Source organism: Ammospiza caudacuta, chromosome 9 (genome assembly GCF_027887145.1).
Source record: "Ammospiza caudacuta isolate bAmmCau1 chromosome 9, bAmmCau1.pri, whole genome shotgun sequence".
Lineage (NCBI taxonomy): Eukaryota > Metazoa > Chordata > Aves > Passeriformes > Passerellidae > Ammospiza > Ammospiza caudacuta.
In genome coordinates, this window is record NC_080601.1 from 19600373 (window position 1) to 19627662 (window position 27290).

A 27290-nucleotide genomic window follows, 5' to 3' on the forward strand; every position below is an offset into this window, starting at 1 on the left:
ATTTTACCCCTTCAAAGAGGAGGGAGAGAGAACTGCATGCTACCACCTCACATCTTTGAGACCAATCAGCTGGCAGAAGTCAATGTTGGATGTAATTAGCTGAGATAGAACTACTCAGAACATATTCCTCCACAGAGCACTGAGAGTGGAGAAGTAAACACCACATGATAGTTCCCATCAAGTTTAAAAATACTTTGTGAATTTAAGTCTCTAGCCCTAAATGGCAGCTATTAGCAAAAGTAAACAAATAAATCAAATCAAATAATTACAGAAACAAAAAGCTGTAAGGAATCTCACATGTACTACAACTTCACCTATCTGGGTTGAGAACATCTGTCCAACATGACCTTAAATTCTGAGTAGATTATTCCAAGATTTATCTTTACAGCTTGAGTCCAGCGCAGGACCATAAAGATGATTAAGGAACCACAGCATCTTCCATAAGAGGAGAGGCTGCAAGAGCTGGAACTCTTCAGCCTGGGGAAAAGAAGACTCAGGGGAATCTTATATGGACAAGATAGCAGAAAATGAAAAAGAGGGAGCCAGACTTTTCCATAGTGCTCACTGACAGGAAAAGAGGCAATGTGCACAAACTAAAATGCATGAAGCTCCATCTGAACACAAGAAAACATTTTGTTACTCTTGAGGGTGGTCAAACATTGAAACAGCCTCAGAGAGGCTGTGAAGTGCTGCAGTCTCCACCTGCAGAGACATTAAAAACCCAACTGGAAATGGTTTTGGGCAACCTGCTTTATTTAACCATGCTTGAGCAGAAAGTTTAGATGATCTCAAGAGGTCCCTTCCAACCTGAATATGATCTTAAGTCTCATCTGTGGTTTCATCAGTGCAACAGAAGAAAGCCAGAAATAGAATTCAATTCCTTGACATGAACAGGAGGAAGAATTATACAGCTTATGTGGTTCTTATGCCATTTACCTCTCAAAAAAGCTTTCTACCATGGTCTCTGGCATCTGTTAATGAGCCCCTCTGAAAGTGGCGTAACATTTCAGCTCTTCCTGACCTACAAAGTTAAAAAAAGTTCTCATTTTCCTTCTACTTGCCCAAGGCCCTCCATCTTCACCATATGTTTTCTTACACCGACTTCTGACCCTCTTATTTCACAAAAAGTTTGTTGGTACTCATCTTTCATTCTTGTCTCTTCCAGTGCACAAGAGCTCTGCTCAGCCAAGGCTGCCCTTGTCCTCCAGCAGCACCGTTCACTGCTGCTGTCATATTCAATTACCACCTCAGCCATCTCAGGCACATATGGACTTCCCCGTGTTTTTACCCACAAGAGATGGCTTGGATGCAGAGAGCTCAAAGCCACTGATGAATTAGTAAATGCTTTGGAAACATCAGCTTTTCAAGTGGGAAATTTGAAATGTTTCAAAGCAACATAGGTAGGGACAAATACCCTGAAGCAATTTGAAATGTCACATGAGCTTTGAGAACACATGAGGAAGAGAAAGATCACTGCCTCTGACTGTGGCTCAGCCTCCCAGCTGCTCAATGCACACAGCACAGCTATCACAGGCCAGGCAAGAGGGGTTAAGCAGCAGGTGGTCACTGCACCCTGCTGGACCTGAGCTGGTGTGTACAGACATCCTGAACAAGATTGTTTAATCTGGAGAAAAGGAGACTCAGGGGGAACTTACTGCTTCCTACAACTACCAGAGAGGAGGCTGCAGGCTCTCTTCTCTCAGGCAACATGCAACAGGACAAGACGAAAGTTTCAAGTTGCTTCAGGGGAAGCTTAGATTGGATACTGTGAAAAATTTCTTCACTGAAAGGGTGGTTGAACACCAGAACAGGCTGCCCAGGCAAGTGGTGGGATCACCATCCCTGGAACTGTTCAAAAAAAAACATGTAGATGTGGTATTGAAGGACATGGTTTAGTGGTACACATAGCAGTGTTAGGTTAGTAGTTGGACTCCATCTTGAAAATCTTGTCCACCCATAATAATTCTATGATTTCTATCCCCTTAGCACAGTTATTGCATAGTCTGAAAAAACTTCACCACAGATAAGAGGAGTACCTGCAAATGCAAACCTTCATGTGCTCTGTAGTTTTCCCAGAATTGAGAAACTTTAGAAGTAAAAATACCACATCTACAAGAGAGCAAGAGGCAGCATCAGCACATAGTTGTTCAACAAGGCTAGATGAATGTTTCCTCATTTCTGAATTCCTACTAAAATAATAAAAATTAACATAAGTTTCAGCATGTGGTGTCTGGGTGCCATAGTCCCATGATGCCCTAAACACCAACAGCTGTGCTAGAGGCAACAGCACAGCCTGCACAGGGCCAGTGTGCAGCCTCTGGAGAAGAATTTGCCCTGACTGCATCCTGTAGACCTGCACCACTATCACTATCTCAGGATTCAGCAATTTGGAAGCTGAAACAGAGAAATTTTAGCATCAGGCCTAGTTTTGATGCTGCTGTTAGAAGTACAGGTGAGTGCATGTGAAGAACTTCCCAGAGGAAGACACCCAGACCCAAACAATTTCAAATATAGTCATGAACTTTCTCTGCTAAGTGCTGTAAGAATTAAGGGCTGCCTTAATCAGGAAAAATTCAAATTTAACTAAGACCAGAGCAGAGGCTGTGGTTCTCTGTGGGAGAGGTCTGCTGTCACAAATATTTTAAGTTACTCATGCTGCAACCAAATCATGCAGATTTTTTTTTTTAACCAGCCAAGAAGAAAGTTTTCAGAGTTTCAACCAAAAAAGGAACTATGTACACCTGGGGCTGTCTTCAGAGGAAACATCAGAACATTTGCATTTGAGGCCATTCACAGAACTTGTATAGAAGCACACAATAGAAGAGGTCAGAGTCATTTTTTCCCCACACAGAAGTAGGATCTGATACATTAATCCAAATACTTTGGCCATGAAAGTAGCCCACCTTAAATAGGTTCTTCCTTCACAAGAACCACAGTGACAGCAGATGGCTCACCTTTGCAACTGCTCTGATGTGCACAAATTTGACATGGTATGCAGGTGACAGTCACATCAGCCATGATTGCCATAACAGTAACCAAAGTCCAGAAATTCTGAATCTTTGTGTACCAAACTGTCTGGAACATGTTACAGCAGACTCCACAGCAAATGAGTTTAGTTTTACATCATTTTTTTTCTCCCAGTCAAGTGCTTTCTAGATATGCTGTCAGTTTGAAGTCAGTTTGAGATCAATGTATGCTTATTAAAGTGAGAAAACAGAAAACAAGCTGATTTTTTTTTTTGTTGTGTAGAAACAGCAATAAAAGTCCAAAGCACTAACTACCTTTCAGAACACCTACATAAAGCCAAAGCACAGCTTGTTTCAGCCCATGCTAACTTGCAGCACAGGTGGAGAAGGACTTTAGATCCAACTGTGAGAAGTCAGACTCCAGAGCCTTTATGCACACAACACTGGACACACTGCCTCACTTATGCCATGGAATAGAGATAAATCTTCAGCCAAGATGCAACCACAGGATTCCAGTCTTGCTGAGACTGACAAAGAACACTATAACCCTACCTATGGCAATGCCATAAAGATACCCAGGCCACCATGACTGCCCAGAGCTCTCCACCTTCATTTCAACAGAAACTATGAGAAAGTAATTCTACACACTTTTCTAGAGTTTAGGAAAACTTGGAATCAATTAAAACTCAGTACATTGGGTTTGTGTGGTCTCCAGCTCTTAATACTTCTGTGCTAGTAAATCCTCTACATTAGTTACAAGGGGATCACCTTCAGACTGGCTGGGTTATTTTTAAGGCCACCAGTGGAATTCTTCATTAATGTCTGCCTTTTCATCACAGGTAACAAAGTGATCTGCTGCCAGTATGGTTACATCTTTGATTTTAGGCTCAATGCTAAAGAATACATACTAGACTTTATTTTGGTTCTGGTATGACAGAAACAAGTCTGAAGAAAAAGATAATTCTTTTCCCTAAAATAAATTTTAAAAAGACAATTTTCCATTGATTTGGGTCAATAAACTGCAATATTTACAGGCAGTATTTTAAATATAGAAAGTTTTAATTTTCAATTTGCTTCAAAAGCAGCCACCCAAGATAACCTCAAATTCAGAAGTTGTCTGTGAGTTGCTGGTAATTTCTCCTGAATTAGGGACCAACCAACCAGGCACAGAAAAATTTGCTTGCATAACTTTCTTGTTTACAAGAGTTGGACAATTTGCTTTAGTTTGCTCATTAAGTAAAGCACTTTACCAGTGTAAAAATACAAACAAACAGCACCACACATCTCCCTCCTCCAAGAAGAAAGCACAGCTCCTAGCTATGGTCTTACCTTCTGAAATAGCCCTCTCAACAGCTGCAAGGTAAGCATCAGGCTCATCATCATTTGTGAGTTCTTGCCACTGATCCCAGTCCTTGAAAAAGGTCAAAAAGTCATCACAGTCCGTAACACCACAGAACAGCTTGACCACTTTGCACGGGGGCCATAAAGCTTCCTGAAGGCTCTGCTGGATGTGAGGAATGTAAAAACTCTGCACCAGCTCAGCAGAAAGCAAAAGGATGATACTCCGACTCCCGCTGAACAGGTGCAGCTCCTGCTGGGAGATGGCAGAGCGGTCCTGCAGCTGGTAGCTCAGGATGCGGTGCTTTCCTACTCGCCAAGTAAAGAGGAAGAGGTTCTGCAGGTACTGGCACCATTCAGCAGCGTCACTTGCATACACAATCAGCACATCATATTCTCCAGGGGCTCCTGTACAGGTGCAAGATGATCACAAGAGAAAGGATTAAATTCAAACCATGAACTCACCCACAGCTTTGGAACAAAAAACCCCACAGCACTGTCTCTAATTCCCATCAGAAGCTACAAAGCATTTCAAAAGAACAGTAGCTCTATCTAAAGTGAGGTGTTCACTGCCACAAAGCAATTCTAAGGATGAATTAACTCCTACTTGCATCTACTCCACTAAATTTAAGTAGTTTTTTCATTCTTAAAAGTGAAAAAAATTAAAATGGTCTTCCTATAAAGGAGAGCATTCCCTATGTAGTTTCAAGAGAAACAAACTACGCAGAGATTTACAGATTTAAAGCATTCTGATAAGGAAAAAAAAAGCCACAAAAACCAGACCTTCAGAACAAACTAGCTTGAAAAGGGGAGTTCACTCTCACAAGAAAAGTTAAAATCATTTTAGGCAATTATATGGTCTCTGCAACGCAACTGCAGATCATTACATGCCCAGGCAGACACCAAAAATAACAACATACCTAAAATAACCAATGAGGTCACACAACGCCTACAGGAAGTCACTATGGCCCCCGTAGTGTTAGATATTTGCTCTCTTTGCAGCAGAAAGCAAACTGCCTGAAAAGCATGCATGCAACTGAGGGAACATCAGCCCCAGTGCTTGTACCACAGCCACTCTGTCCTTCAGGCTTCAGACATTCCACAGGGCTGTGTTAGAGTCCTTCCTCAAAATTGCCATCAAAAGCTTTCCCAACCATTTTTGGAGTGACAAAAATTCCCTCCCTTTAGAGGGAAAGAACTAATACAATGGTGGTGGCCATAAGACAGGCCAAAATATGCCCACCAAAGTTGACTTCTTCCACAATTCTCTAGAGACAGGTTCTACCTACAGACTCATGCATTTCAGTGCTCTGGCACAAAAACACTTAAAAATGTTAACAGCTTGCTAAGAGTAGATGCAAATTCAACCAGTGTGACATGATGCAGTGCTCTCCCACCAAGCTCAAGGAAGCTTTTATGTCTAAATTTAATTTTTCTTTTTACTAATGAAAAAGTTTACTCAAATTTGAAGTTTACAGCTCAGGTCCACAGTAAATTTCAGAACTGAGCATTTAAAGTCTTGTTAACAAATTGTCTGCTAATTCCAGTTTGACTCTTTAAATGTCAACATTTTCATCTCCATCATGATGCAAGCAAAGGCAATTTTTTCGAATTAAAGCAGAGAGCAATGCCTAAAATTTGGCTGCCAAAAAGAGGATCTGCAGAGTTAATTTACCTGAACTGAAGATGACAGTTTTACAGTCACCTTAGAAAAATTCAACCAAAATTGCACAGACTCCAAAGACTTGACTCTATCACCTTCCCCAGAACCTTCATTGTGAAATTAAGGCAGAAACAATGTCTAAGCTGAGGGACTCCAGCCCTAAACCACACAATTAACACCTTTAAACAGTAGCTCAGCAGAAGTGATACAATTGAGAAGGATGGAAGATGTGGTCAGTGCTTGACCAAGAGTGTTCCAGTTACCTGCATAAATAAGGAAGTCTCTAGCAGTGGAAGGATGATCTCCTACCTATGGAGAACGTGGCCAGTGCAGTGCTGACATAGTCACTAGGACAGCTGCATGTTTGGGAGTGAATACAGAACCACAGATGGAGGCTTGTAGGAGACAGCATTCCCAAAGGAGAGGATCCAGCAAATTCAAAGTAGAGTCCTCAGGATTCAAAACCTTGGGGTCTTTAACCTAAGAGTGCAGAACTGCTGTGAAATAAGATGGCTTTCACACCAGTGAGCACACCCCCATGGCCAACATATCACTGGTAGTGGCTGAACACCACCAGGCAAAACCAACAGAATTACATGAGCAAAAACATGAAAACCAAGCAGAATTCAAGTTTTATTCTAGAAAGGGAGATGTACCACAGACTTCTGCTTCCACTCTCCTGGGCTGATTTACGTGCAGTACAGTGGGAAAGGACAGCACAACTGTCTGCTGAGAATGGAGCCCACGCATTGCACCACGGCCAGATAAGCCCAACCTCAACAGATGAGGAGACCACACAATGACTCTCTGAGGTGTGCCCAAAGCTCTTAAAGTCCTACCCTGGTGCTCTCTGGCAGCAGCCCCACCTCCAGTCTCCGGAAGAATTAGTAGTGGCCTCCTGGGCACTTTTAACATTCTATAAAATGGAACAACTAATCCTGCCATTTACCTTAGGAAGCACAATCACACAGCTTCCGCAGCTCCACTTGTGAGCCAACACGCCCTTCTCCAGGCTTTCAATGAAAGTAAGCAGCTGTGCTTGGAGACTGGGTGGAAGAGCCACTGACTTTAAACATGCCTCGCACTGCAGGGGCACTAAGTATCCAAGAATCCCTCCCTTCTCTGCTATGTAGATAAAGGATGCAAACTGGACAGACTCACTGCAAATTCCCTGCCAGAGCAGTGCAACCTTTGCATCCAGCAGGAAGGAACTTCCTCTGGTGTTCAGGAAAGGTGCTGATTTCCCAGCTAGCACTGCTCTACAAGAACACCATTCCCCTTAACAGAGCTGTACCAGCTCCCCTCAGGCCTTCTTCCCTCAGCTCCTACAGCCTTTTACACACATGCAATCAACTGAGGAACAATGCTGCTAAAACAAGAACTGAGAAATAAAATTACTGACTCCACATGTAGAGCCCAAGTAACGCTCCATGTTCATAAGCAAAAATACTGGAAGTGGGTCTTGCAGAGCTAAATAAGCTTAAGTCAGCATTGGGACTGTTTAAAAAAATCCCCAAAAATCTAGAAATAACTTCAATTGCAACATTCTCCTTTGAAAGAAGAATGACTCAGGACTCTCCTTCCTAGACAATGCTATTATTTGTCTAACCAAATAGCTGCCTTTGCAGCACTAACTACTGTCCAGTCCTCAGGGAACCATGTAAAAAGAACACAGAACATTTCAGGGAGGTTTTTCACAATTCCTCAAACATCAGAAAAACTCAGAGAATACAGCTCAAAACATAATGTATACTCTGCCTATTGTAAGCATATAGGGAAATCCTTTGGTGAACACCAAACATTTATTTTTAAACCCTGCCCTTAGATAGATGGTTTGACAATGCTTTTGACAGGCTGGTTTGGGGAAAGTCTTCAATTAAAGGAAGACATATATGAACAGAATATACAACAGCAAGATGAAGAAAAATGGTTGGCTGGTGCAAGTCTATCTTTCACACTCTCAAGTGTGATCTAGTTCAAATTTTAACAATACCTTGTCACTGGATTCCTAAGCTTAGAGTATTAATAATACTTTTGCCTCTGTTTACAAAATGTTAGCACTATTAACAACACTGCAGGGCATGTTCATTTACTTCCTAGAAAATCGTAAAGGCACAGTTCTGTTGTAGTTTGAAGTGATAAACCATAACCTTTGGAATGCTTTCCAGCTGTAACTGCCTCTCCAGTGTTAAGCTGCACACTTCACTACACAGCAACGATAAACTGATGAGATTACAAACCAGTACCATAGAAATGCATAAGACCTATAATTGCAGTGTAAGCCCCACAAATTAAAGAGCACAAATACTGATACAAAGCTTTCCCTAGCTCACAAACCACACATAGAATGGAAGAGGATTAAACAATTCAGTAAAAAACACATTTGCTTAGGGCAAGCATAGAGAAGTATGCATGACCATGTCATGTCTTCACAGTCTCTCTCTGAGAAGCAAACAAATCAGGCTCATATCCGGATTATATCTGCAAGTAGTGAGGTGATAATCTTTAGGCTAAGCCCAAACATGTGATAGTGGTTTATGGCCATATCATAAGGTTCTGATTGCCATGGAAATAGCTAAACAATTCTGTGGGAAGCTGGCATATCAGCTCTGGGTAAAACTACATCTTACATTATCCACTGTTATTATCTATTATTTCATTCCATAAGCCAAAAGGTTTGACCCTTTTTCAATTTACAGATCATAAACTTTTCCATTGTACTTGTTGGCCCCATAAAGAATATCCAGGGCTTGCAGTAATACACAACTTTTCTCTGTCATCTTTCACATACCTCTCATAAGTAGACCATGATTTCTCATTGTCCACAGACCAGGTTAAAAAACTGAGACTAAACCCTTCATTCCAACTCAGAGGACCATATGCAGTGGCAAACAATTTATCTTCATCTGCCAGAAAAAAATCCATCTCCAATTCTGACTACATAAGAAAGGCATTATGTAACCTGTTGCAGTGTGATTTGTGATTCATGTGTATGGAGGATACAGAAATAATACTGTCCAAAACAACAATCCTTGATAGATGGGAATTCGCTCTTCATGAGAGACAATTGTCCATGGTATAAAGGAAACGTAACTCAAAGAGTCTTAACAATCAACTTCTTAAAAGAGAGAGCACTTCCAGGAAGTGATAGAAACTGCTGGTGGGCCATTAAGAGAAGTCCTCAGCACCTTCCACATTTCAGTATGTGAAGTGTGTGTATTTAAGTGATGTATGATGAAATAAATGCATTCTCTGCATGCATGGAATGCACAGTAATAGTGATCACATGAGACTTCTTACCTCGACTGGAACAGAAAATCTTCACTTTAAATAAAATGCTGTAAACAAGCAAAAGGAAATAACAGAATCAAAGCAGATAAAATTTCTGCAAACCAAACTCCACAGAGAGGAACAAGAGATTTGCATTACAATACGTTAATCTAAAGTTGTTCTCTTTTTAAGGGTCTCTGTGAAATCACCTTCTGTTTATAAAGAGAAAAGTAGTTTTGCCCACAAGTCTCCTGAGGCCTCCATTTAGCTTATTTTTACCTCACAAGGAGATATGGGTCAATGAAACGCAAATGTTACTTCACACCCTGAGAATGGCACGTTTTTTCCTTTTTTAGATAAAACCCATATGCTTCCCTGCAAAGAGAGGAACTTGCAAATTGGGCATTAGCAAGACTTACACAATAGAGGCTAAACCCCTCTCCCCTTCAGTCTGCAGCTCTTATTCTAGGTAGTTTTACCTGCACATATGTCAGCTAAAACACTTTCAATTATGGCAAACCAGCTCAGCTTGGGATCCTGGGCCACTGTGGCAAGGAGCACCAAGTTATACCTCCAAAATGAAGTGGTGCTAAAGAATAAAGCAGTATTTAAGAAAAACTGACTTCTCTATGAAACATCACAGAAAAACATGGAAGTAGTAAAGGCGGACAGGGGAAATTACCCTACAGATCACCCTCCCTCCAGAGCTCGCTGATCTGCCAAGCCGAAGTGCACTTCAGACGCAGGAAAGCTCTACCAGCAGCAGCCCTGAACTCCAGGCAAGCGAAGCAAGGCGCGCTAGAAAGCGCTGCAGCCCGGCTAGGAGCGCAGGAGGCACCGCTGCTCTGAAGAGCGCCAGGGTTCCCTGAGCGCGGAGAGCGGAGCCCCCTCGCCCTCTGCCCGCAGCGGAGCGCCAGGGGCGCGCAGAGCCGCGCAGCGGCACCGCCCCGCGGGGGAGCGGGCAGGGCTCCGCCACGCTCCGCTCGGCGCGGGGCAGCTGCGGAGAGCCGCGGCCCGCGGGAGCACAGCGCGGAGAAGCCCCGCGGCACCTACCGGGGGCCGCCATGGTCCGGGGCTCCGGGGAAGGGGCCGCTGCCCGTCCCTCACATCGGCGGCGCAGCGAGGCGGTGCCGCATCCCCCCCGGCCGCTCCCTCGCCCTCGGCGCGGCACGGGACTCGGGACACGGGACTCGGGACACGGCCCCGGGCTCCTGCCGGCCCCGCCCCCTGCAGAGCCGGGCACCGGGCGGCCCCTGCCCGGCCGCGCGTCGCCTTTCCGGCGCTCGGCGGGACTCTGCCCCCAGCAGGGAAACTGCCCCTTCCCGCTGCTCCAATCACACATTCCCTAGGGGGCCGAGGAAAGGTTGTGTTACAGTAATAACAAGCGATACTTGCTTTATACTCATCCCTAACTTAGGTTTTGTCATGGAGCAAGGAAAACTCCAAGGGAGAAGCGAAGTTGCCCGCCACAGAATGAAGTAACTCGATGTTCTATATTTTCATTGAGAAGATGCTGCTTTCAAAATGAAATTCACCCCTTTCTGTAAGACCGTGCCCATGTTTGAGTACAGAGACAAAAAGCAGCAGAAAAACACCATTGCTGTTAAGAGAGTAGGACTCAACTTACTAATTTTGTCACTGAAGACAAAGTAACAGATTTTGCCTAAATTATTCAGCCTATTCCTTTGCAAACTTCGAAAAAAACACTTGTAACCAGTGAGATCTTCCATTGATGCACTTCAGCACAGCAAAAGCAGACCCCTTACAACCTGGCTTCCCAGTCAAGGCAGTCAGTGAACATTCTGTATGCAGCTTAGCGTCACCACTAATGTTAGAACAGAGGTGATTACAAGCAGAAAGGAACCAACTATTTCCCACTAATCAACTCTATCTTAGAATTTAGTCAAACTCTCGTTACCTCCAAATCTTTCTTTACTCAAAACCTACTTTAAGCTTACAAACCCTGTGCCACTGCCTGTCTTCCAAAACCAAGGTGTTTGTTCTCTCAATAGGGAAGTGCTAGAACAAAAAGCACTTCCTGATGATAAAGCCTCATGAGTAACTCCAGGTATGCAAAGAAGAAACTTTCCCCTTTGAATCATCCTAAAAATATACACTAGAATAAAGAACACATGGACACTGGATGGAGAAGTGTGCAAATACAGAACCAACTTGGGATTTATGTCAAAGACAAAAGTTAACTAGTCAGAAACTAGAGTCTATAAGCCAATTATTTTACTGTTATGGAACAGCAAGTATCTTTTAAGAAGTATTTAAACAGATGGATAACCACATGTACAACTTTATGACTGTTCCACATTATTTCTCTTGTTAAGCTGTGTATTTTCCAACTTCCAGTATAAAAAATTAAAAATAAAATAATCTTTCTGATGTTAGATAAGAATTTCAACATGCTCTTATGAAATGAACTTTTAAATTGTCTCTCCTTAAAGCATTGCAGTAACACAGAGAGGGAAAGCAGAGTCAGCTTCCAGGGAACCCACAGGGTTTCTCCATGTCAGTCAGTGTCACTCAGGATACTCTGCATTTTATTTAATCAATGCAAAGCCTCTTCAGCATTTAAACTTCCCAAGTCTCTAAAGGGAAATTAACGTGCCTCCACAAATGAGCTGAGTAAAATAACTACTAGTGTGTTGTTTCAGCAACCTCCAACTAAAAACTCAGCAAATGAAGGCAAAAGCCCCTCCACACCCTACCACAGTAGGCAGGCTTAACAAATGCTTACAAACACCCTAAAGAAATAATCAAAGAAAAAAAAAGAGAGAAGAAATAGAGGGAGCATTTCATCCTACCTTGCCCAAAATTGACTGTACAAGTCTTTCCTCACTTCAGTTCACTGCAGCATACGAACACAGCTGCATCTGCAGCATTATCCTCAAGGGTCTGTCTTGTCCCTGTCCAAAGAAAATGACTAGATTGCTCTTTCTGGAGCCAATGCTTTTTTTGCTAGGCACTTACAACCAGTAACAAGGAAAGGATTGAGTATGTGTTTGAATACTAATGCTACCTCTCTTCACTTTTTCTTGGTCATGGAAAGAGTGGAATGGCCAGAGACCCCTAATGGAAATGTTCTCTTCCGAGATGAGCTGGGAAATGAGAGGCAGGAGAGCAGTGCTGCAGAAACAGACCCGGGGGTCCTGGGGGATGGCAAACTGAACATTAGCAGCAGTGCCCTGGCAGCCAGGAGGGCCAAGCCTGTCCTGGGGGGCATCAGGGACAACACAGCCAGCTGGGCAAGGGAGGGGGTTGGCCTGCTCTGCTCTGGGGCCTCCTCACCTCAAGTGCTGGGGGCAGTTTAGTCACTGTAATATTTAAAAGATCCCATGCATAGCTCTCCCTGCAGCCTTAACAAAAGACACGTGGCAGACAAGGGGAGGACTAAAAAGACTTGGGAGTAGGTGAGGGGAACAAAGGAATTCACAAGCAGTAACATAAATCTCTTGAATTTGCTTGTCTTTTAGATCCCAGGATCTCCCAATACTGTCTTGAAGGATACAAGGACAAAACAGCTTTCCCTGCCAGGTCATCTGGACAGCTGCAGGCACAACACAGGGGAACCCGGAGAGCCGCACACCTTTGAAGAGAAGCTGCCACACAGCACAGGGAACAGACGAACTGGCAAAGGCCAGGCCGGAGAGGGAGATACTCATTAACCAGAGGAGAAGCGAAGTGAGCCAGTGAAGCAAACACAGTAATTTCCCTGGCTCCTCTTGGCAGTTACTTCACACAGCGGGGCTTAAAGTAACCACAGTTTACCAGCAAAAGCTGCATCTTTTCCTTTCCAATGTAGGCAAAAGCATAAAAGTTTGCTGAGCTTTGCAGATGAAGCTTGCAGCTGCAGGTTACTGTAGAGGGAAACTACAAAAAACTAGGAAACGTGAGTTCCTGCAAACAGTTTCTTTTCTGCAACACAGTCTCATGTTATTCCATAGATAAAAGGATTTAGTAGGAGTATTCAGTTCGCTCCTGTATGGGTCCAGCTGCTTCACAGCCCATTTTCCTGAGTACCGGCGAACGCCGCTAGCAGCGCCGAGCCCGGCCCGCCGCGCTGCCCGAGCGGGGCCGGGCCGTGCCGCTGAGGGCTCTGCCAGCGCCGAGCGGGGCCGGGCCGTGCCGCTGAGAGTTCTGCCAGCGCCGAGCGGGGCCGGGCCGTGCCGCTGAGGGCTCTGCCAGCGCCGAGCGGGCCGGGCCGTGCCGCTGAGGGCTCTGCCAGCGCCGAGCGGGCCGGGCCGTGCCGCTGAGGGCTCTGCCAGCGCCGAGCGGGGCCGGGCCGTGTCGGGCCGTGCTGCTGAGGGCTCTGCCAGCGCCGAGCGGAGCCGGGCCGTGCCGCTGAGGGCTCTGCCAGCGCCGAGGCTGGCCGCAGCTCAGCTCCCGGCTGCTTCTTCTCCCTAGAGCAACCCAACTTCTGCTCTCCAGCCTTCCCTCAACATTCTCCTTTCGGTGATTTAAAACGCATTACAAATAGGAGTAAGCTGGTGAGGTTTAAGCGGACTTAAGTTTAAGTTTTCCCGCTTCCAGAACCGAGTGGGCACTGCCAGGTTCCCAACTCCGCTCCTGCCTTTGCACTACAGGCAGCCGTTCGGCACTGCGCGTTGCCTTGGCGCAGGCACCAACACCGAGCGGCTCCATGCCCTCACGCCGGGAGCGCAGCCTCCCACTCGCAGCCCGCGCCCCCATGGCGCCCCGGAGCGCCGCCGCGCGGGCAATTAGGCAGCGGCAGGGGCGGGGCCGCGGCGGCGCGCACACGCAGGCACGCACGTAGGCACGCACGCAGGCGTTAGCGCGTGCGCGCGCAGCACGTGTCGGCGTGTGCATCATGGCGGAGCGGCGCGCGGTGCCCAGCGACCTGTTCCCCCTCGTGCTCGCGTTCCTGCGCGAGAGCGGCTGCCAGGGCGCGGCGCGCGCCTTCGCCAGGGAGGCGGCGGCGGTGAGCGGGGAGCGGGGGACGGGACGGGACGGGACGGGACGGGGGATCAGCGATTGACTGACTCTGGCTGACGCGGCCTCTCTCGCTTTAGAAGGAGCAGGACCCCAACGCGGCCTCGCTGCTGGACATCTTCACCTACTGGCTACAGTAAGTGCCCTCGCGGTGCGGGCCCCTCCGCCCGGCCCGCGCCCCGCAGGCCCCGCTCAGCCCTTCTCCCGCAGGTCTCCAGCGGCCAAGAAGAGAAAGCTGGTCCCGAACGGCGCCCAGGCCAAGAGGAAGCCGTCGGCCAGCAGCAGTGACAGCTCTAGCGAGGAGGATGAGAAACCCCCGGCCAAGAAGCCTGGTAGGTTTGTGCGCGGCCCTGTGCACGCCGGGGCTGTGTTTGGCGCTGGCTTCTCACGTGCGTTTGGAGCTCAGCTTCAGCAGCTCTTGGAAGGCCTTTCAGCAGCTATCAGGATTAGGCTTGTATTGACTGATCTCGGTTTCGGCAGGTCTTTTGCCCATGCTATGGAAGATAGCTTAATTTTAGTTAAGGATGATCTCTATATCTTGCTAATATTTAGGTACAGCCGTTTGTGTCCCATGGAAGGTTTTAGCCATTCCAAAGAAGTGCCGGGCATCCGTACTCACCTGCTGCCTGTGTGAGGTTGCTACCCTTTTTCCTTTAGAGCTCGTGTACTAGTGCTACCAAAAAATACATCCCTGTGCTGCACTTTGCTGTGTGGTGAGCTGTATTTTTCCATTTTATCTGCAACTGTTCTTGTATCATTTATTAATCACTATACACAAGGTTGTGTGTGTCTAGCAGTAGATTTGCAGGAGGGAAGGAATAAATGAGAAGAGACACAGAAAGAAAATATGTCTTTGATTTAACCCATCCTAAAGCTGAATTTGAACTTATATCTGATTTTTATTTGATAAGGACAGTTGTAAATATAACGTAAGACAAAACTATTTTTTTGTTTTGCTCCACATTACTGAAAAGCAATCAGTAACCAGGAAATGCATTTGGTCAAAACACATTTGGGTGTCTGGAACCTTAACACGACATTGCAGTGGTTCTCTTTGCAAACACCTGTCTGTACTTGTTCAGCAGCTTCTTAAGCTGAGAGGTGTGCAGACCCAGCTAATATTATCTCAGTTTGAGGGGTGCTCTTCTTTGTGGGCTGTCATTTTTGGTGATAGAAAACTGCACTTTAATTTGTGTGTGACAAAGATAAATTCTAGAATTGCTTACCCATTTTAGAGCAGTCTCACACACTGCTTGAGAAACAAAGTCAGTGTTGTGAACTTCAGTCATGGTTTAATGATCTTTATATATCCTTTAGCTCTAATACCCACTAGTGCAGGATATAGGTACACGAAAAATGTCAATTAACTTATCAATATATGCTGTCCCTTATTTGCAGCTAAAGCATCAGCTGTGCCCCAAGCAAAAGCAGCTCCTGCAGCCAAGACAGCAGAGAGCAGCAGTGAGGACTCCAGTGATGATTCAGACTCAGAGGAGGAGAAGAAGCCAGCAAAGGTTGGCTTTTCTTTCCAGCAGTCTTAGTGCATGTTTGACAGTGATGAATAATAGCAAATTTAACCAACAGAATTGCATGGGATATTGAGCTCAACTATGAGCTCAACATGGTCTTGAACTATGAAATGCCCATGCTGCTGCAGATACAATGCAGAAAGACATTTCTGTAGTGCAATTTGGACTCGTCCTAGGAAAAATTAATTTTTGGTCCTGCACCCTTGTTTCATATCCCAATCTGGTCCTTCTTTTATCCTAAGACTGCCAGGGCTTACTTCCTTTGCAAAGAAAGATCCGGGTCTATAAGTTTGATCTTTATGTATGTATATATGTGTATGTTTAGGTAAAAAGAGGTAAAAAAAAGCTTTTTCTTGCTGCAGTCATGGTCTTAAAGTGGAGGCAAGGAAGAATGGTGGCAGGGGAGGAAGAGTGATAACATTGTACACTAGGGGAGACCAGCCAGAGTTGTCAGTATTTTCAGTCTTCAAGCTAGTGTGATCTGTAGAGGGAAGAGAACAGTGCCAGCCTCAGAGCTGCCCCATTTTAAGGAGGCAAAACTGAAGACTGATGTGCAAAGGAGGTTTCCAATGTATTTCTGGGAGGTTTTCTAGAGCAGAACTGTTATCCCAGAATTTTCAGACCCTGACCACTAAGCAGATTGGTGTTTTCAAATCTAAATGGTAACGTCTGTGAAAGACAGCTGTTTCTACACTCTGTGTATGTGTCCATCTTATTAGCCTTGTTTTCTTTTCATGACTCTGAGGGTTAATCAGTTTTTCCTGCTGCTGTTTAGAAAGGTGCAAAACCTGCTGTGAAACCAGCTGGAGCCAAAATTCAGCCTCAGAAGAAGGCAGAGAGTTCCAGTTCTGACTCAAGCAGCTCGGATGAAGGAGCACCAAAGAAGCAACCACCAAAACCAGCAACACCTAAATCAGGTACCTGTTATTGTGGATCATGAGTGAAGTACAAAATCAAAAAAGCAGGGTAGGAGTGCTGGGGGCTGCACCTACATGCAAAGACATAGATATTAACATAGCAGTCTGAAAATCTGCTTTCACTGCTATTCCACTCCAGTCTAGTGTGTTCTGGCACAGAGCTGTAGAACTGAATGCAAATAAAACATCTGGTCCTGAGCACCACACTGTTTGAATAACTGTTTTTGTTTTGCATTTGTCATTGTCTTCCCCTCAAAAAGCAGGGAAGATCTTTACTAAGCCTTTAGTTTTGGAACTTCCCCATGAGCTAAAAGACACAGTTTCCAGAGAACTTTCTCTAAGGTTGCAGTAGGATAAACCAAGAGTTTTGCAGTACTACTACAAAAGCAGTACACTTAATGTGCTCTGTCGGCTTCTGTGGGTCTTTTTTCTCTGAGATACTCACTGCTCAGTGTAATTACCCTCATCTACATAGCATGTTTTGCAATGTGCCTTTTTACTTCTCTCCAAAGGAAGTAAAGCTGCCCAGGCAGCTGCCAAAGTTGTCAATGGAAAAGCAGAAAGCAGTAGCAGCAGCAGTGAAGATTCTGATGAGGAAAAGGCTCCACCAAAAAAGGTAAATTAGACTATGGGAAACTTCATGCACAGTGTAGAAGTCTGGTAACACTGGGTATTATCTTGCAGGCACAGGCTACACAGATGCTGTGCTCAATATAACTCTTACACCTGCTTCTCCTTCATATGCTGGGATTTTGTGTTCTAGCATCTCTCCATGTACTGCTTTTTTCTTCCCTAATACCTCCTTGCTACTTTCTCTGCTCCTTCATTTACAGGAAAACATCTTGTTGTGTCATAACCATATTGTGTCTCCATCATAGAAACTTGCTTTGTCCTGACTCTTTCATGTTTAGCTGTTACTTTGAGTTTTCCACTAGCAAGCATTTAAAATGATTCCTGCAACACAAAAATAATCATAGTTGTTTTTAATCATGTGGCAGTTACTAAATTCCAGTCAGTCCTCTGCCCTTTTGTCCAGAGGAACTCATCATTAGGGGTTCACGGAGCAGAAAACAATAGCAGAGGAGCTAGAAAGATAATGATACTCGTGTGTTTCTTAAAATTTGCATTTGAGAATCTCTCTTAATCTTCTTCCCTTTGTCTTGGGAGCTTGCTCTTAAGTGAGGCATGGAATTAAACAAGATCCAGTTGTCCCTACGAGATTTCTGAATTTCCTTTTTTAACGTATATTTCTTTTGATAAGGCTGTTCCCAAGAAATCACCTCTGCCAAAACCTGCAGCCGCTCAAACATGTCCGGGGAAAACCAAACGTGCCAAGGAAAGTTCCAGCAGTGAGGACTCATCTGACAGCTCAGATGATGAAAAGCCACCTGCAAAACAAAAGCCAAAATCTGGTGCGTAAAAAATACTAAATAGGGTTTTTTTGTGAAGTATCCAGGGCCATTCAGTTGCAGTCCAGCTGATGGGCTGAATGGGCCTCTGATCAGTGTGGTATAATGTCTTAGGCTTCCAGTAGAGAACTGGTCTGAGTAGAGGGTCAATCATCCAAGGTCAGTCTGACTCTCTAACTAGAGGATTTGAGAAGGCAGTAAATGAAAACAATGAAAAATTGACATATCTGATTTTTTTCTGTAAAAGTTTGCTGGCAAGTTCCCGTTCTTCTAAAAGTGCAGAGAAAACTTCTGCAGAGATGGTTGGGTGAGCTGAACCCTAAGAGGAGTAGGGTTTCTACACTAAACTCAGTAGAAACAAGGAGGTAGCAATGGGGTGGGTATAATCTTTCAAATTATAAGCTAGTGTTGGATTGTAGCTACAGTAGGGGAATAAATGGAAGTGAATAGCAGAAGTGCTTTATTCTAACTACAACAAACACCTTGTGCTGTTCACGTTATCATGCAGGCATCTGTGTTTCTCTTATCATGCAGAATGCTGTGTTTCTCTTCGTAGGTCCATACAGTGCTGTACCACCTCCTCAAGGAACACAGGCAAAGAAGGGCCTTGCTAAAGCTCCTGCAAAAAAGGCTGAGAGCAGTGACTCTTCAGACAGTAGTGATGAGGCAGAGCAGGTGCCCTCAAAGGCAGGTATGTTGTGAGAAGGAGAGGGTGCAGGGGAAGCACTACATTGTGCCAACAAGGTTTTTGCAAGGTCTTGGCTTCCTTGAAAAAGCTGTTTTTCTTTGCTCTGTGTTGCTATTTGCTCTTCTGGAAGCTTCTGACTAATTTGAAGGCATTCCAAACAACACTGTGTAGAACTTGTGGATCTGAACTGTGGTCAGGTTGCATTTGCACATACTGATTTGAAAAGTCATTGGGATCTAGTTTAGTGGGAATAAGCCAAGTTCTTGCGTGGCTTCCAGTAGGTTGGCTGAGTGGCTGGTGTACTGAGAATGGAGCTTTTTCACTTCTACTGAGTATGGATCTTGGGACAAAGGTGTGGTGTGGATGTGGCCTATTAATTTTAAACTTGCTTTTTCAGGCAAAGCAGTAGTAGCTAAAACACCCCCTGCCCCCCAGAAGAAAGCTGTGACTACCAAGAAGGCTGAATCCAGTTCTGACAGTGACTCAGGTAATTCAAGAACTCAAGTTCTGATTCTTTTGTGTTCATATTTTTACTGGCCAAGTTGCTCCATAGTGATGTATCTAAAAGCCTTAGTGTATGAGCTTAAAAGCTTCAGAGTCTCCAGGAATAGCAAGATACAAAATTGAAAACCAGCAGCCTGCAGTTCAAGGGAAAGTGTGACCATAAAACAAGACCATTGCCAAGTGAAGTCCATATTGCTGGATGGAAAGGGCAGGCAATTGTGAATCAGGTTTCTTACAGACGTTTAATGGTTAAACTGTTCTTGAACATCTCTCTTGAGATTTTTGGGGTTTGTTTTTCCATTGTTTTTGGAGAAGTATCTGAAATAAAAGTGTAATCACCATATGAAGTTCAAACTAGACTTAGAAGATGTCTCCCTTCTTCTGATGTGGCCCTAGAAATGGGAGCAGTACTTTGTCTCTTGTGTCAACAAGGTTTCAGGTTTGGTATTTCCCATGTAAGTTCCCCAAGTGCTGCAATTTCCCTCTGAGTTCAAGATGCTCCTGTGGCATATCTCAGCATCTCTGGTGGCATGGCAGAGACTGGGTAGCAGCTGCCAGTCTGTCTGCAGACAGCTAGCCCTAGCACTAGGTTGTGTGACACTCCAGTGAATGTCAGCTGTTCTGTGTCTCCTGATTTTGTTACCTCGTTGTCAAGTTTTTGATTGCTGTTGCTAAAGTGTTCAGCAATACTGGAATAGATCAGGTTTAATATTCCAGATCCATGTAGCACAAACAAAGGTGTGTTTGTACTCAAGAGTCTCCATTTTCAAACTGCTGCTTCCTCATCTGATAGAAGAATTAGCTAAAATGAGATACTGTGCTGTTGCTGCCTCACTTTGCATGCTTTGTCAACTTTATCTCTTAATTTTTTTATGTTTTTTCTGACCCTTACCACATAGATTCTTTTTTCAATGTTTCTTCTCCCCACGTTTAACAATACTGGTACTTTCTCTAAAATTCCTTATTCAGTACCTCTTCTCCTACATTATTCTCCAAATATTTACTTCCTTTTGCATGCATTAGTGAACAACTTAAACAGTTTCCACTTTCTCCCAACAAAGAAGATGCATGAAAAATGAATGCTGTCCCTTGACTGTTCAAGTGTTCATCAGATGCTTGCCAGTTGCCTAGTGGCTCAGCCTTGAGCCATTTTGCTTTTCACTTACCCATAAATTACATACATGTTACCACTAAAGTAAATTGCACATGAAGCCTCTTAACTTGAAGAACTTTTTTTTTGGTTTTTTTTTTTAGATTCTAGCTCTGAAGATGATAAAAAGAAGGTAGGGAATAAGCTCCCTGCTAAACAACCTGTGATAAAGAATACTTCCAAACCAGCAAAAGTAATTGTCAAGCCTGGACAAGCAAAGAAAGATTCCAGTTCTTCCTCAGACAGCTCAGGTATTGGAGTGGGAGAGAAGGAGAATTTCTATCTGCATGTTGTTCTTGTTCAGAGCTTTCTGTTTCTGGGCAGGGTCTGAAGATGCAGTTGGACAGGAATACCCATTGCAATGTTGTTTCAAGCAGATGATGAAGTGTACTGTGTATCAACACTGAATCTGAGTGCTGGCCTTGTATTAAAGGAATGAGACTTAGCCTTGATTGCTCTTTTTCTTTCCATTCTAGATTCTGATAGTTCTGCCAAGAAGGCAACTCCTGTGAAGCCCACAACTAAAGCAGCAACCCCTGCAGCAAAGAAGTCTCCAGCTGCCACAAAGAAAGCACAAAGTAGCTCTGATTCAGATAGCAGCTCCAGCAGTTCTGAGGATGAGAAGAAGAAGAAAGGTCCTCCAGCTAAACCAGCTGGCAAAGTGGCTAAGCCACTGTCCAAACCTTCTACTCCAGCTCCCAAAGCAGACACATCTGACTCTGATAGCTCAAGCAGTGAAGAAGAAAAGCCAGCAGGAAAACCAGCCACTAAATCTACAGGGGCAGCAAAAGCAGCTGTGGGGAAGAAGGCAGCTGCTTCTAGCAGTAGCAGCAGCTCATCAGACAGTTCCAGTGAAGAGGATGAGAAGCCCAAAAAGGCAGTGAAGGGGGTGCAGAACGGTTCTAAAGCCCCTGCCTCCACAGAGAAAGCAAAAGCATCTGCAGTAGCTGCAAACAACGTGAAGTCTAAGCCAGCTGGTGGCAGTAGTAGCAGCAGTGAAAGCAGCTCTGAAGAAGAGACTGGAAAAGTCAATGGAGGTATTACCAGCAGTGTGGGAAGTGGGTCTGTCAGGCAGTATTACTGAGCTAAGCATGAATGGAAGACTTCATGAAACAATACTCATTCTAATCTCTGTGTGTTTGTGCCATTTGGTGCAGTAGTAAGAGGGAAGGGCTAGTTTTGAATGTGGTGGGATCTTTTTTGTCTGCATTGCATGGCTGCACATTACCACATTTGTGGTAATGTGAAGTACATGTCTGTGTAGTTGTTGCCAGTGCCAGTTGCCATCTGTGCATGCACATGATTTAGTGACAGCAAAGCAGACTGCTGGAGGACCTTGTCTGTGTGCAGTGGGACACCACAGTTGATGCCCCGGTGCACAATTTCAATCTTTAACCTTCCAGAAGGAAAACAACTAGTGATGCACTACTGATGTGTGCAAGTGCATATGGTATGAATCCAAAATCTGGCAAATTTTGGCTAACAGAACTCTCTCAAGTATGCAAAATCGTTCATATAGGGCTATCCTATTGCATAAAATTTTATCCATTAGGATAGGATGAGGAGTCCTTGCTGACTCAGAATTTGTTAGTGTCTGGTACAGCAGTCTCTTTTTGTGGGTGAAGTAATGCAGACACCAGTTCTCACACCTGTGTCAACACTGGGTTTGCTTTCTGGGGAACAGAAGCCATTACTTTTCCCAACGCTGCCTTTAAAGTTCTGCTGTACATCTAACAGGTACAGTTGGGAAGAAACAGAAGAGGGAAGATGTTCAGGAGCCAGAAACACCACACAGTAAAAAAGCAAAGATCAAAGCCAAAACACCACACACAGTTCCCAAGGTGAAACGGGTGAGTGAGGGTGGACTGTGGCAGCTGGCTGAAGAGGCATCTCTGCCTTCTGAACAAGTAGAGGTTTTTCTGGGTGGTTGGGCCCACAGCATTATTTGTATTTTTGCTATCTCCTTAAGTACTCTAACCTTGTCTGGAGAACCCTAGGGAGTGCACATAACATATTATTCTGGCAAAAGCTGATTTGATATACTTGCACAGGAGCACTCCTGAGCTGTTGGATCTGAAGTGGGGAAAGAATGGTGAATCTGAGAAACACTTAAAGATTGAGATGATGTGAATAGGGTTCTGTATTTGCAGGGCAAGGAAGGAGGTTGTTACTAAAGGAACATTGCGTGTTTGTTTGTGATTACTGTTTCTCATTTTCTTTTTCAACAGCCGTCCTCTCCATTCCGTCGCGTAAGGGAAGAAGAGATTGAGGTGGATGCCCGTGTGGCTGATAACTCATTTGAAGCAAAGGTAGGGCTAGGTGGTGCCAGAGTGGTAACAATTGGTCTCTGAAGTACCTGACTGCAGAGCAGGCTCGGTGTGCTTCTGGGGAGTGGTTTTGGTGAGACCTTCTTCCACCAGGAGGCGCATGGGAGAGCAGTGTCAGCTCCTGTGCCAATGTGCTGGGAAGTGCAGAGCATTGCCCTCACTCTCTTGGGTACTGACTTGAATTTATTTTCCCCCCCCTCCATCCCTCACAGAAAGGAGCAGCTGGCGACTGGGGTGAGAAAGCTAACAACATCCTGAAATACACTAAAGGCAAATCTTTCCGTCATGAGAAAACAAAGAAAAAGCGAGGCAGCTATCGTGGGGGCACTATATCAACCCAAGTCAATTCTGTCAAGTTTGAAAGTGACTGAGAATGTTGAAGTTCATAAACCATCTGCTCACCAGAACACCTGGGATGGGCATATGGACATTATGGGTGTCAAGCCTGCCTGGAATGCTACCTCCCCATGGCCCTTGTGGGGCAGGCAGCTCCAGTGTAGGGATGTGGGAGAATGGTTGGATGTTTCCCTGTTTTATTTCTAAATTTTAGTCTCCTAATTTGAAACCATCCTTAAGCTGGTGTTATTGGCACCACTAGGGTGGCCGCCAGGACTTATATGTTCTACAGTCTTATTTTGAAAGGCTGGCAGCGTTTTTTACTTTTGGTTTCCTGCCCATCTACTAGAAGAAAGAGAAATCATTGTCGTGTATTTTAACCTCCCATTTATTTTCCAGCCAGTTTAACTCTCATACCTTTGAAAAGGCAAGTATTGTCACTTGCCTCTGACAAGTAACTGTAAGAACAACTGATTTGAGCGCTTTGGCTGTAATCCCCAACCCCACTTGACATTTCAAGTTTACCCTTGTAGTGTAAATACCTACTTTCCTCTTCCTTGCACTCCTGTGGAGGCCACTAACCAGACTACTTGGAGAAGCAGTCTCTAAACGTGGTTTAGTAGTTGAGTAACAGTATCGATTGCAGTTGCAAGGTGGGGGCTGTTGTCAGAAAGACCAAGGTCTACAGTACTGCTGTGGCACTCCTAATAACACTTGCATTAGTGTAGCTGGGGAGTGAAGTTGTACAGAAACTTGACTGCATGGGGATTGTGAAGTTTCACTTGATAGGAAGGGAAAAGGAGACTGAGGAGATGAAGGCCTCTTAGCAAAAGGCAGAGGTGGATAAGCAGTGTTACTGTTTCAGAGGCTCTGGCTGCAGTGGCATCACTGCTTGTTCTGTCTGAACATAAAATGTGCCAGCTTGCATTTACTGCCAGCAGTGTGAGATGGAGCTTGTTAGGAGTCAAGGGGAATGTATCATTAATGCCTTAGATTTCTGAGTTAGACCACTTGGTCTTTAATCTGTTTTCCATCTGTTAAATCCTTCTTGAGAAGATAAATGCCACTTTCCCCCTAGCACTAGGCAAACCCTGGTGCTGTAAGGTTTGAAGCATGAGCTAAAAGTGTATGTTCAGTATGGGCAGCCACAAAGAAGTTGAGAAACTTGCAGCCTAAACTGAGATTTCATGAGCAATTGACAGTGTAATGGTGTATTGAGGGGTGAGCTTGCATTCACTCAGTTGTGTGACTGCTTCGTCTGGTGCAGCTTGCATTTGGTAGAAAATATTCCCCCTCTGTTAGGTGGGTTAAGTTAACTAGTTTGAGGAGCAGTGGGTTGAGCCCACTGCCAGTATGAGGTGAATAGTGGTAGTGCATGTTTGGGAAATGGAGTAGTGGGCTGTGAAATATGCTTACCCCACATGATGAAGCTGTCAGCCACTGAGAGGTAGTGCAGGGCCTGATTTCCATGTTTCCATTCCCTCCCCAAAGGGTGCCAATGAGAAGAGCCTTGTTGTAGGAAGCTGTGTTTGTGTGCAGAGCAGTGTCACCTAATTGAGGGTTGGGATGAGACTTGATGAGCCACCCCCATGTACATGAGTGGCAACTTTTTCCAGTGAGCATTTTTCAGGACTTCCCCCAGCTTGCACAATCACTGGGGCTACAGTGCAGAGGGGCCCAGGAGACCATGGTTATTACAATAAAGTAAAGGTTAGAGGCCAAAGGAAGGTGGGAAAGAGTATTTTCTGCATGGGGATTTGAACATCATCTTTCTTGTCATTTGCCCTCTTTTTTCTGTTTATCTGGAACTTACATTTGAAACTGTTTAAAATACTTTTATGCTTTGAGGTTTTTAAAAAAGTATAAAATGTGAGAATTTAATGTGTCAGAAAATAAAGATTGCTGCCTTTGTAGTCTGAGTGGATCTGGTAGTTAAAGATATGGGATAATGGGTGGGAAAAGGGAGGGTACCAGTGCTTGGGGATAAGAGCACTGTCTCTACATCTGTCTACAACTACTTGTCATCTTACTTAAATGATTGTGGACATGTAACAGACATTCAGAAGTAAAAGGTTGCCTGTGCAGCTGGCTGGTGAGTGACTGAGAAATATGGGTAAGATGCTAGAAGCTTATATCAAAAACTGAGCCTGCACAAATTCCTTCCTATCAGAATATCTCCTCAGGTCTTCTCAAATATTGCTGCCAAATCAACTGTGTGGTAGTTGGCCATATAAGCACCAGTATATAGAAAAAAGAAAGAATAGGCATAACTAAAAAACCCTGTATAGATCTAGTTTAAATAACTGATTTGTGTCCCCTTAGATTTCTTCCCCTGTGTGTGCAAGGAAAAGAAACTTGCCTTGTGGAGATCTTGAGTGCTGTAATGCTCAGTTTTATCCCTCATACTGCAGTTTTCTGGAAAGAGTGGGATAATGCACCACGTGCTTTGGGCTGTGTGTCCCTCTGTAACCAACACTCTGCCACAGCCTTCCAACTTGAACGTGATGCTGTAAGAGATGTCATGCTGTCTGAAATTCCAGCACAGAGAATGTCATTAGCCTTGCTGGAGATCAGCACCTGACTGAGCAAGTGCAACAAGCATTGGGGTGGGAAATGATTTGTGAGACTCTCAAAAGTGACATGCTTGACACTTCTGGGAAAAACTGGTCCTTTCACAAGATTTTGCAGCTGCTAGACATACTTAGCCTACATCTCTGCTCTACTGCTGTCCTGGTGTAGAGGCCTGGTTTCCCTGTGCAACAGTGGTGCAGCTACAGCTGTTATTAGTGCTGGAACTGGACCAACAGGACATCCCCGTCTGGTGTGTGCTGGAACAGTGTCCCTCACATCCCGATTCCCTTGTGCACTGCCCATTCCCTTTTGCTGTCCTGACTATCGAGTTCTGCTTGCCCTCCTCTCAAGGGGGTTCTGGCCCTGGCCGTGTCCGGGCAGCGGTCACAGGAGAGATGCTCTAAGGGCGATCAGAGGCACTGGCCGGGCCGGAGGCACAAACTGCAGCGCTGTCCCGCTGCCCGTCGAGCTGCCGGGGCGGGGCAGCGGGTGCGGCTTTCTGTGCCCACCGCGTCCTTCTCTCGCCCCGCCTTCGTGCCACAGCCCCGGGCTCGGCGCGGCCCGTGGGCCGGGGCTGCGCCTCCCGGCCCCACCTGCGCCCGCCGGCTTGAAAGGGGAAGGCGGGCGGGTGGCGGCCGCATCCCTCCCTTCCTCCCTCTCTTCCCTCCCACTTCCCGCACCGCCGCGCCTCTCGCTCGGGCCGCGCTCCGCCGGGACTCGCTGCAGGTGGGTGCCGGCACCGCGGCGCAAGGGCGGGGGCGGCCGGCCCGGAGGAGCTGCGGCCGGCGTGTCCCCCGGCGGGGCTGCTCGGCTCCGCAGCGGCGACGCTGTCCCGCTGCCGTGCCCTGCCGGGCTGCCGTGCCCTGCCGGGCTGCCGTGCCCTGCCCGGGTCCTTCGCCCTGCGGCATGCCTGCGGGGTCGGTGGGATGAGCGGTCGGGAGCTCGGGGTGGCCGCGGGCGGGGGGCTGCCAGCTGCGCTCCGGGTGAGCGCTGTAGGGCCGGGCTGGGCTGATGGCACCTGAGCTCTGCCCGGCCGGGAGACGGGGACGGGGACTCGGTCTGAAGTCTCGGCTGTCAGCCTGGCCCCGGCTCTGCCCGACGCGCGTGTGCAGCCCGGCTTGCTCCAGCGAGGCGCGAGTTCGGCATCTGCTTCAATGCGCAGGACTAGAGCCTTGGCACACGGACGCGCGTTCAGAGCGCCTTTGTGTAACTTGCTTCATCTTCCTTTAGAAGATTACATCTCAGGAGTATCTTCCATCTGCTGTTCTGCCTCCTCTTCCTATGCAACCCTCTTCAACCTCTGTTTACGGCAGCTCAGCCAGGTCTCATTCCTCTGGTGGGCTCAGAGCCAAGAAGCTCTTTGGTTTGATTGTGGGTTTCTTTTACGTGAGGGCGTCAATTGTTTCATTGAAGATAAGACTCATCCCTAGCTTCTCTACTCTTGTAACTCTGTCAAATGTGATCAGACTTGTCTGTCAGGACTTTATCAGTCCCCATAGCTTTCTACACAAGATTTCACAACTTTCTGAGGTGTTTAATAACTTTTCTTTAAATATGCTGCTTCTCTGCAGAAAGAAGTTGAAATGACAAGGCAGTTAATGGGAAGATTCTTTTCCTCCCCATTCCTCTTGACTGCTTCCCTAAGGTTTGGTGCGCCTGTATC

The 27290-nt window shown here is 45.6% G+C and overlaps 2 protein-coding genes across 3 annotated transcripts in view; one reads left to right on the forward strand and one right to left on the reverse strand.

The window, feature by feature from the left end:
- The window catches only part of PIK3AP1 (phosphoinositide-3-kinase adaptor protein 1), a 36793-nt gene extending 26401 nt beyond the window's left edge, over positions 1 to 10392 (reverse strand). Inside the window, exons 1-2 of the mRNA XM_058810931.1 lie at positions 10291 to 10392; positions 4296 to 4712 (exon numbers count right to left, since the gene is read on the reverse strand). Of these exons, the coding sequence (XP_058666914.1) occupies positions 4296 to 4712; positions 10291 to 10303 (430 nt within the window). The 5' untranslated portion in view covers positions 10304 to 10392. The remainder of the gene's footprint in view (positions 1 to 4295; positions 4713 to 10290) is intronic.
- Positions 10393 to 14063: 3671 nt separating this feature from the next.
- Positions 14064 to 24990, forward strand: NOLC1 (nucleolar and coiled-body phosphoprotein 1). 2 transcript variants are annotated; one of them, XM_058810276.1, is made up of 14 exons: positions 14064 to 14185; positions 14277 to 14332; positions 14407 to 14528; positions 15595 to 15710; positions 16501 to 16642; positions 17155 to 17258; positions 17904 to 18054; positions 18608 to 18742; positions 19137 to 19226; positions 20498 to 20644; positions 20870 to 21430; positions 22131 to 22243; positions 22622 to 22702; positions 22933 to 24990. In XM_058810276.1, the coding sequence occupies exons 1-14, from the start codon at positions 14075 to 14077 to the stop codon at positions 23089 to 23091; spliced, it is 2088 nt and encodes a 695-aa protein (XP_058666259.1). In that variant the 5' UTR covers positions 14064 to 14074; the 3' UTR covers positions 23092 to 24990. The 2 variants fall into 2 exon arrangements, with proteins under 2 accessions (XP_058666259.1, XP_058666260.1); XM_058810277.1 differs by lacking the exon at positions 22131 to 22243.
- Positions 24991 to 27290: the final 2300 nt, after the last annotated feature.

Bases quoted from the DNA above. Each gene is read 5' to 3' on its own strand.
- NOLC1 (XM_058810276.1), top strand. From the start codon at position 14,075: ATGGCGGAGCGGCGCGCGGTGCCCAGCGACCTGTTCCCCCTCGTGCTC. The intron at 18,743-19,136 runs GTATGTTGTGAG...TTGCTTTTTCAG, and splicing joins GCAGGTGCCCTCAAAGGCAG to GCAAAGCAGTAGTAGCTAAA. The intron at 21,431-22,130 runs GTATTACCAGCA...TACATCTAACAG, and splicing joins GACTGGAAAAGTCAATGGAG to GTACAGTTGGGAAGAAACAG.